Source organism: Ipomoea triloba, chromosome 13 (assembly GCF_003576645.1).
Source record: "Ipomoea triloba cultivar NCNSP0323 chromosome 13, ASM357664v1".
NCBI lineage: Eukaryota > Viridiplantae > Streptophyta > Magnoliopsida > Solanales > Convolvulaceae > Ipomoea > Ipomoea triloba.
In genome coordinates this window covers 14,020,484-14,030,855 of record NC_044928.1, presented here as the reverse complement: position 1 = coordinate 14,030,855, position 10,372 = coordinate 14,020,484, and the positions used below count along the sequence as shown (strand labels likewise).

General features: G+C 35.2%; 1 protein-coding gene across 1 annotated transcript; it reads right to left on the bottom strand.

Annotated features, from left to right (window-relative positions):
- Window positions 1-862: 862 nt before the first annotated feature.
- Window positions 863-9,732, bottom strand: LOC116001534. The gene is made up of 5 exons (XM_031241413.1): window positions 9,401-9,732; window positions 3,987-4,048; window positions 2,719-2,809; window positions 1,888-1,987; window positions 863-1,796 (listed from the first exon to the last, which is right to left on the bottom strand). The coding sequence occupies exons 1-5, from the start codon at window positions 9,544-9,546 to the stop codon at window positions 1,089-1,091; spliced, it is 1,107 nt and encodes a 368-aa protein (XP_031097273.1). The 5' UTR covers window positions 9,547-9,732; the 3' UTR covers window positions 863-1,088.
- Window positions 9,733-10,372: the final 640 nt, after the last annotated feature.

The window sequence follows — 10,372 nt, the reverse complement described above, 5'->3', positions numbered from 1 at the left end:
AAAGGCTCCTCAAATAGTAACAAAAAAAATTATTTTTTATTTAAGGGTGTTTTGGAGAAAATCACTTTTGTCCTAAAATACCAATCTTAAATGTTGTTCATGGTAGTATTTCAGACAGCAAACTGCGGCTCCAAACCACTGGTTTACCAAACAGCTACAACGCCAAAGTCAGTGGATCCGCCAACGACCAAACATGTTCAATGTAATTGAGTAAAAAACAAACATCTGCAGTCAAGTAACCTTTAACCTAGTCTAACCCAAAACATTATAAGCTTCACGTTGAACCACTACCATAATTGTTTTTTTTTTTTGGAAACTCACATAAAGTTTATTTTAGTATATTAAATATTTATTTTTAATATTTTTTTAAAAGGATTATTTTTAATATATTGAATGTTCATGTTTTAAAAGTTTATTTTTTTATGTATTAAATGTTCATTATTTAGTATACTATTTAAAAATAAATTTTTGATATATTAAAAATAAATTTTCAGTATATTAAAAGTGAACATTTATTCATGATCCACGCTATACTTTGCCAATCTTAACCTATGATGTTCTAGGCTGTGATTTGCATTTGGTAGGCCGCATATTCAGGAGTTCACTATACTTTATTGGCTTGTGAGGTTTTGAGTATTGGGTTAGAGTGGGCTCTTCTTTATGATTCTTTTAGGAGTGTAGCATTTTACCGTGGATCATAATCCATGTAAGAGCCTAGACCATAAAGCAAAACAACAATGTCGTATCATTTTAATTATACTTAGTTTCATTTTTTTATGCACACTAATCCACTGTATAACAACTGAAAGTTCAATTATCCCTTGTTGCAGACAGCAGACATATTTTAACTGAACCAAAAATAAAAAATAAAAAAGCAGGAAATGATGAAAAAAATCCACTTCAAAATCCCCAGCTAAGGGCCTAAGCTTCTACTTTAGTCGACATTGTAATAAGAAGATTAACAACATCCAACATATAAGAAATAACCCAAATTGAAACCTACACAGTTCTTCAATTCCACCTAAAACCAAATCCTCGACATAAACTGCACAGCAATTACAAGACTAGATGCTTAGTCTTTTTTAGGTTTATAAATCTTCTATGTCCTCAAGTGAATCAAACTGTGCACTAATCTGGCACAACTCCTCGTCATCAATGGTGGTTGTGGTAAACCATTTTGGTGGAGAATAGTTGGACTCTCCTTTCAGGGATATGCCAGTTTGGGGAATTGGCACACATGGATCCTTGGATGCTTCGACGACCTCAGAGTTTTCCTGTTTCTCCTTGTTGTGTCTGTTAAATAGCTCGGTTTTCATCTCCCAGCAAGCTTTTAAATCTTCCTCGTTCCGGGCTTTGTTCATCTTGTCAATCAGCTCACCCAAGGCCGAAGTCCACTCGGCTTGTGGCGACTTGAATGTCTCTGGGTTTTCAGGTTGACTGAGATCACCAGTGACTTCGTCGGATTCCAGCTTCCTAAGCTTCTTTAGTCCCCGATCGACTATGTATTGCATCCTCTTCCTAGTATTCTCGATTCTAACTGGATCTGATCTGAGCTGCAGCTTAAACCCTGCTACCATTGCCTCCATACTCACCGCCTCTTCGGTGGCTGGTTTGGGATTTTCTGAGGAAGATCCATCCTCGGTCTGCCCATCTTGTTCGGAATTCACCCCAAACACCTCCTCTAACAGAAAAACATTTTGCATGTAGCGATCAAAAGCCTCATTTTCAATTTCAATGTTGTTGTCCCTAAATTCCTTCAACTTCAAAAATCTCCATTCGTTTATAACTTGTGCATCCTGAAAAGAATCCATGGATTAGGCTAACTATTCTTAACATAAAAGAGAACAATAAATATAATTCATTATGATATGATTGATATCTATAAACCTTTCTTGTTACTGGCTTCCTTCTGAGCGGGGTTTGCAAATTGTTAAACTGAGCAAAATTTGTTGAAAGCTGACGAAAAGAAGCAGGTCTGTGTGAGGCCCTGAAATTGAAAGACGTAGTATAGATCATAAGACACATCTACTAATAGAAAAGTCCGAAAATCTTTTGGCTTCACTCTGCAACAAGGTATAAATTAGGGAAACTAAACAAAATGCACAAATGGAAAACACAACTATAAAAACAGTAAGACCATCTGAAAACATAAGTATGCAATTGGAAGTGTTTCTCAAGAAAAATAGAAGATAGAATGTTTATAAGTCACAAAGTCACCATGAAGCAATGTAGCTCTAACAGAATGAATGGTAAAACCCAAAATGAAAGATTCGAAAGCAAAATAATGAAATGTGCTAAAAACATTGTCAAGAAATTTACAAAGTAAAATGATATCTGATGCCATTATGAAATGGGAGCAATTGGCGATGCAGCTCTGACAGAATGGTAAAACCCAAAAAAAAGATTAGAAAGAAAAATAACGAAATCTGCTAAAAGCATTGCTCTATAAAGAGATTTACGATGTAAAATGGTATGCAAAACCAATGAGACTGAATATCATTATAGCCAGGTGATAACTGCCATTCTTCTCAGACATTTCAGCATAATCTATAATGGAAATGACTGGAAGAGCATCTCTACATGGTGTTTGAATTTTGAAAATGTCATCTTCATAATAGTGAAAGATAAAATGCACAAATTATCAAATATTCTGAATGAAGAATTTGAAGAAGACATTGGGACAAAATATATCATGCATAGTTTCACACTACAACTTACCCTGGGTGAGATGCCTCAGTGGATTGTTGGTCTACTATAGGAGAGCCTGAAGATAGCGCCTTATCTGGAAGATTTGATTGACCTTTAAGAACTGCAATGATTGCAATCAAAGACATAATTGTCAGAGACAAGAAGTCAAGAACAGGTGGAACAGTTAGAAATTTTTAGACAGCATCATAGCCCTCGACTTCAAAAAGACAAGGAATTTCCCAAGTTTAACCAAGTCAGAGCACTAGTTTGATTAGGGTCACATCATATTGTTCTAGAGGTTTACAACCAAGCATGCACCGCGCACACACATAAATACATGCAAATAAATATTAAAAAAACCATAGTTGCAATTGAGAATGCCAAAGCACACCACTCAGCAAATAAATATCACGAGCAAGAAGCCCTCAAAACCAAAAATTATTATTTTCAAAGATACTTGAAATTCCCTGATTATATCAATTCATCTATATATCCCCTTGTCCCTTTCTCCCACTCCGCCACTAATACAATGAGAAATTTCAAGAAATGGAATATTTCTGTAAAATGCTTGCCATTCCAGAACATTCTTAATCCATAGGCACTGTCATGGTTCTTGGCTCTTCAGCCTTGAACTTGCAGACAAGGATGTCTTCTTTGGCACCAAATTCCTTTGATTCCTCTAGCGTATCTCTAACTTTCTATTAACCTCTCATGCCTATCTCTAATAAATTTCATTATGTTCAGATATTTACAAGATCCATATGCCAAACTTACTGATTGAAAAAGGTACAAAAACTGGGTTCACTAGTTCAGCAAGTTATATACTATTATTTTATTATACAATTTTGATCTTTTTCAAGTACTCAACACAAGGAAAGAATTTTCAATCCAATTGGCTTGAATCAATTGCTGTCTCTTTTTCAGGTTGCTTATGGTTTTCTTGTTTGAGGGAGTAGGGAGGATATTGAAACCTGATATGGCTCTATGTTATTAATGCGAGTCTTCAAATTCATCGAATGTCGCCTGTTGGTGTTTTTTTTTTTTTTAAGGGCATTCATTCCTAATCTCTAGAACTAAAATCATAGGATAATACTATGATTCAACTTTGAGGTTCTGTATGCCTACTCAGTAGTATTACTATCCTATAACTCTATGAACAAAGTTGAGAGGTTCTGATTCATAAATATCTCAGTGTGAAGATTCACATTACTAATGACAACCATAAAGTGAGAAATTTTCAAATGGTACCACAACAAAATATTATTAACCAAAGTTAAGGACAGTAAAGTATTGCGAACCATGTATGTGACAGGGATTCTGAGCTTTTGCACAGCAGCTTTTGCATGACTGGTATGGGCACCTGCACATTTAAATTTGGTCAATCAAAAAGATGGAAGGAAAATCATAGTTACCTTTCAATGGTCATGGAGAACTCATAAAAGTGACAAGTTGATTCAATAAGACTGGCAGAGTTGCAAGCTAAAAAAATGTCATTTTTCATACATATAATCAGACTCTTCTGACAAAATTTACACTGTTTCTACTTCAAGAAAACAGTAAATGAGAAGATTACAAATTCATTCTTATTGATTGTACTATTTAGCTGCTGAACAATACAACTAACACTGTCTTTCAGACTAATAACCACCACCTCAGCTTAAAACTATTTCTGAAACAAAAAAGGAAAAAAATTACTCCATTAACTATGAATCTCAAATAGGAAATCTATAGATCTGCACCCCCATTACCACAATAACGTTCTGATTAAAAGATAAAATTAACAAATTTTTTAGAACAGCAACAACAGCACCAGAAGAGGGAGCCAGTAATCTACTAGATTGCTATGAATGAAAAGGAAGGGTAAAAGGAAGACATCATCAAGGATGAAGATCCTAGGTCAACCATAGGTATTTCAACACATACATAAAAACATTGAAAAATCGCATCACCTTTCTTCGTTAGTAACTATATTCTCCATTTCTTCCATGCCGTAGATGGGTGCTATGAAAGGAAAAAGTACTCGGCAAATTTATGACTATTTAAGAGTTAAGATAACTATGAACTTAAAATACTTGACAAAATAATATTAATCTTTGTCATCTAAAAACAATATGAACCGAAACCACTTAATGAAAAACTGCCAAATTGGTGAAACAAGCGATAATTGAGAAACTATATGCGCATGCGCACATGCACACAACCATTGGGCGCGTAATCCAATGTGAACACTTTAAAAGGAAACTCTAGGGATCCAATGTGAACAGTTGAAAAGGAAACTCTAGGGGGCGTTTGTTTCGAACATAGGGATTGAAATTAGAACTCGAATCAAATACTTAATAATTGGAATGGGTTTTAATAAAAGTATTGTGTATGTTTGTTACTAACCTAGAATCGGAATTATTATTGAAATTATTGTTTGGATTAAATATCCATGTAATTGAAATCGCATCTTGAAAGTTAAATTTAAAACAAAAACAAAAAAACAAAAACAAACAGAACTGTAAACAAATAGTCAAATGTTAAAGGGTGTGTTTGGTTCATAGGTTTACACACTAGGAAAGAGAATCAAATCATAGTTAGTGTTTGGTTGACAACTTTTTAAAACACAACTATGGGATTTGATTAACCCTTTAATTAAAAAATCTCATACCCTAATTAAAAAGGGGTATCATTCCATCTTATTGGTAATCTAATTTTTATGTTTGGATTAGTACTTTTAGATTTTTGTTTTGAATTTTTTTTGTTCATATTGATGCTTTGGATGTCATTATATTAAGATCAATTGCCTTGATTTTTTGTTTTTGTATTTTTAATTTTTAAAACCTTTATTTCCATTATAGGGTCATACACAACCAAACATCAATACTGGTAATCATTCCAATTCAACCCTACTACCAAACATGCAAAATACTTTCACCAAAACCATTATCATTACCATGTATTTGATTCCCATTCCAATTCCAATTCCCATGTGCGAACCAAACACACCCTAAATGAATTCACTTCATATCAGTAATTCAACATGTACTTTTGGTATTTATGTTGAGGAAAATAAATGTGAATATAAATTATATAATAAGGGTTTTAGAGAAAAAAAAAAAACAAACAAACAAAACAAAACAAAACAAAAAAACAAAACAGAACAAAAAAAAAACACACACACACAAAAAGCATAGCGTAAATGTGACTGGCAAATGGTCAAAATCTCTTATTCTTTTCTGCAAAAAGTTCGTGAACAAAGGTATCAGTGTAGTTCAAGTACATAGTGACTTCGGCACCAGTGCCAAGGTGGTGATGGTGAAATGACGGCAGTAAATCGTGACAACTTCTCTACAGTGACGACTTTCTCCTCGAATGAGGTAGTACACTAGTATGCAGTTTCGATCTTTTCTGTTTGACAAAAAACAACATGAAGGAGGTACGAAGAGGAGAAGAAATGGCGAAGACAAAAATGGGCTAAAAAGGAAATGAAACCAAGAAGAAGCTCATTAATCAGAACTTTCATTCCTTAGGTATTTCATCCTCATTCTCTAACACAGAAAATAGAAAATCTTTGATTGCAATTGACATCCTCAAAAGTAGTGAACCAAACACCCCCTAGTTTCTTTTAATTTGTAACGATTCTCTTTTTAAGAATCTCATATTGATCTTAAGCCCATCATTCTGAATAAGAAGCATTTTTAGGATTGTTTGGTACATGAGGTAAGGGTAGGGGTAAGTGTAAAGCCCCACATAACCACGGTTTGTGTTGGGCTAAGGCTTGGAGGGCCAAGTCTAACATCTTTTTTTAGGATTGTTTGGTACATGGGGTAGGGATTGGGGTAACGGTAGGGGTAGGGATAAGGGTCGGAGTAAGGGTAAAGCCCCACATAACCAAGGCTTGAGTTGGGCTAAGGTTTGTAGGGCCAAGTCTAACACCTTGCTACACAGTATAGATTCAAAACATGGCATTGGCTACTATACAAGAATAAAGAAATATGATTGTGCATTTGCTACTAGTTATAGCTTTTGGCTTAGTAGTGTAGATGCGTAGTTGATGACTAGAAAATTCGGGGAAGGATTGTTGGGCCAAGGCCTAAAGGACCAAATATAGAATCTTGTCACCAAGTATGAATTCGAAATGTGATGCTAATTGTTAAGCAAATATAAGGAAATATAATTGCATATTCACAACTAACTATAACTTCTGGCGTAGTAGTAAACACTTGATCTTGACAATTTTGTCAGTTGGTCTGAAGATTGTTGGTCTAGAATGTCAAAACTGACCTTATGCATGGCTAAGGGGGCTGCAAGCCACTAGATTGGGAGAAATTGAATCTTTTGCTTACCTACCCAACCCCTTAAAACCTGTTCCCATCCAACAAGCCAACACCCCAAGCTGCCCATTTCCTTGTGAGACTGATACTAGTAATTTCTTCAAGTTTAATTAATCTTGTCCCTAATGGAAATATATTTCCCGCTTATAGGCAAGTCCAAAAAGTAGCTCAAAGTATAATGGAAATACAATGCATAATAGGAAAGAGTATTATTGCTCAAGGAATATTGTGTACACTATAGAGAAGGTCCCTATTTATAGGAGGGATCATCGCCTACTACCTCTCAGGCTCTCATAATTACATAATGACTGGGTTCCTATAATATAGATGATGGACTCGCACAAAAACAAAGACTGATATATATCCCAACTCTATCTTTGCTTGGCCTAATCTTTCTCGCTCTCAAACAACCTCCACCACCTCCTTCGCCACTACGTTGAGCAGACTTCCTTGTCATTAGGCCTAACTACCCCTCCACCACTCAAGCCCATTAACACTCCCGGCCCAACTACATACCAAGCCCAAAGGTAGGAAACTTGGGTTCATTAGTCCCTAGTCTCTCAAACTAAATATGGATTGTTAATCACATACTAAACCCCAAACAGAAGAAATATTAGTCATGTGCCCTCCTTTATCCCCTTATATCCCATGTTCACAATTCTCTTTACTCGAGGATTCAAAGTGACCTTTAGACATATCCAAAGAAATCTCCACCATTTCTTAAAAGCCATTATTGTTATAGGGAAATGCATTTCATAAGATTACTTGTATTAATCCTCTAATTGACCAATAATGTTTCATCTTCATGTGTCACAAACTAAATGTCTAAGCTTTCACATTAGAGCTTTTGAACACTATCTATGTGAAAAAAAAAGGGAGAAACTGGTAAAAGAAACAAAGAGCTATACTAGAACTTCAAGAAAGGCAAATCAAGATTGTAGGGAGTTTTATCAAACCAAGAGGCAGAAGTATAGGATCTAACCCCCCCCCCCCCGAAACACATTCTCTTACTGTAGTCAAAGAGTGTGAATATGCGCAGCAAACTTGGCCAACCACATGATTCTTAACTACTGCTGCCTCGTCGAAGATAACAATTTTTAGAATTGAATTGCATGAATCATTGGTCTTTTTGAAATCTTGAAGCAAGCAAGAGACATTTTCACTGAATTAAAAAGATATTCACTGGTAATCTGATACAGCACCAAACCAGTGGATTGTTTACTCAAGGAGAAAGAAAGGGAATCAAGACAAAACGGGAAAGGGGAATCAATCAACAAATCAAGCAGCAGAATTTCAGCTTACAAATAAAGCATAAATTAGGGGATTGAAGCAGAGAATAAGGGGAGGATATTATGCTATTTACTTTCTTATAACATATACAAGATTATAAATAGGGCGTCTTTCTTAGTGTTAAGGCAGGCAATAGTAATTAGAATAAAATAAGGGCTAAGTATAGCTGGGCAATAACCACTTCTTGCTGGAGGATATTTTTACATATCCTTGTTTCTTGTTTTTCAATTCAATTCTCCTTTGCTCCTTCCTCTACTGCTCTTAACTCTAACATAATCCAGTGTTGGTAAGCATCTACCTTTTATTTTTATGTATTAAAGAGACCTCCAAATCGACAAAATTTTAAGATAAATATAATGTTTTTTTTTCATATAGAGTTTGCCAAGAGACACCCAAATCTAAAACCACATTTGTAACCCTACATGTAAACCAAACAGTTATTTATGAACCAAAAAATCGAGATAGGTCTGAAGATTCAAAGCTATCCAACTCAGCAATTCTTAATGTTGAATTTAGTGACCCAAATTATCATTCTTTGTACCAAATCTTTTTGTCATCCGAGTCTATTTGAATATCCTATTTGAAAATGCTGAATCCCAGTGACAACTCACTGTAGCAAATAAAGAGATATGGCAAACTTGGAAATTCTACTGAAGATTCTCTGAAATTCCTTAATTAAAGATATAATCTTTATCCATTTTTTTTTTCCATTTTGTGATCAAGAACACAGCAGAGCATATAACAGTATAAGGTTCAAAACAAAAATTAACACTTGCATTAGGAAAATCGCAATCACATTGTCACTGTCACTCGTGTATGTGTCCCAGGATACACTTTGCAAATACACTGGCACTCAAACACACACTCACAAACAAACAGAGAGATAAATAGATATGGAGTATAAAAAAGCTCAACCCTAGGGTTCTAAGCTCTTGTATCGACAAAGTTACACACAAAAAAGTAAAAAATTAAAATTAAAATTAAAATTAAAAAATTACAAACAACGCGAAACTAAGAAAAAAATTAGTCCGTAGCAATTAACACCGAAGAACTTCTTTACAAATTGCAGTACAACTATAACAACCGAATATAATTCGAGATTTTACCTAGATCGAGCGACGTTGCCACACTTGATGCACTTAGGCTTGTTAAGCCCTCGTAGATTCTTCGAGGCGTTGGTGGTCGGAGGGGTGGAGACCGCGGCGGGGGAATCCGCGGTGGGGTTGCTTAAGGCAGGCGACGATGCGGCCATAACAGAAACGGAGAATTAAGCTGCCAACTTCTCCTCTTTGTTTTTCATTCGACGGATTATCGGTTTATGAGGTGGCGCTTGGCTTTGTTTCCGGTGACGACGGGCTCCACCGCTCGAGCTCGCTGTACGTTTGTTTAGGCTGAATTCTTTCCTTTCTCATGCGGCGGACTATTTATACTCACAATTTTAGGACGTTTCTACCCAGAAGCTTAGACGGCAGATGTTTACTAATTGAGGGTGGAATGGGAAATATTTGTCTTTTTGTTGTTTAGGCCCTTTCGGACCCAAAATACTCAATTCTACACCAAATTTTACACCAAAAAAGTATATTTTCAGTATATTCTTACATTAAAATTTGTTCATCTGCATCCCATTTACACAAAATTTTATTTAGGGATGGCAATTTCAATCCGCCCCGCGGATATCCACCCGAACCCACCCCGTATGGATCTGATTTTTTTGGGTGGTAGTGGGTGGTGGGTCGGGGGTGAGTCTTTAAAAATAAACCCGCAGTGGGTTGGGTTGGATTCCGGTTCTACGTACAAAACTCGCCTAGAACCCCACCCGACCCATCATGTGTGTGTATATATATTATATAGTAAAATTAGTAGTACTAGTATATAGTTAATTATAAAAGTTTTAATAACTTTTGGTAACATTTTACTATTTTTACATCTAAACTACTTAGTTTATTTTTAAAAATTAACAATTTAGTTATTATATTGAAATATTTCTATTATTTTATGTTTTAGTATCACTAATGAATTTTATTATTATGTGTAAGTAATTTAAATATTATTTTTCGAAAAAATAATAATAAGTTAAT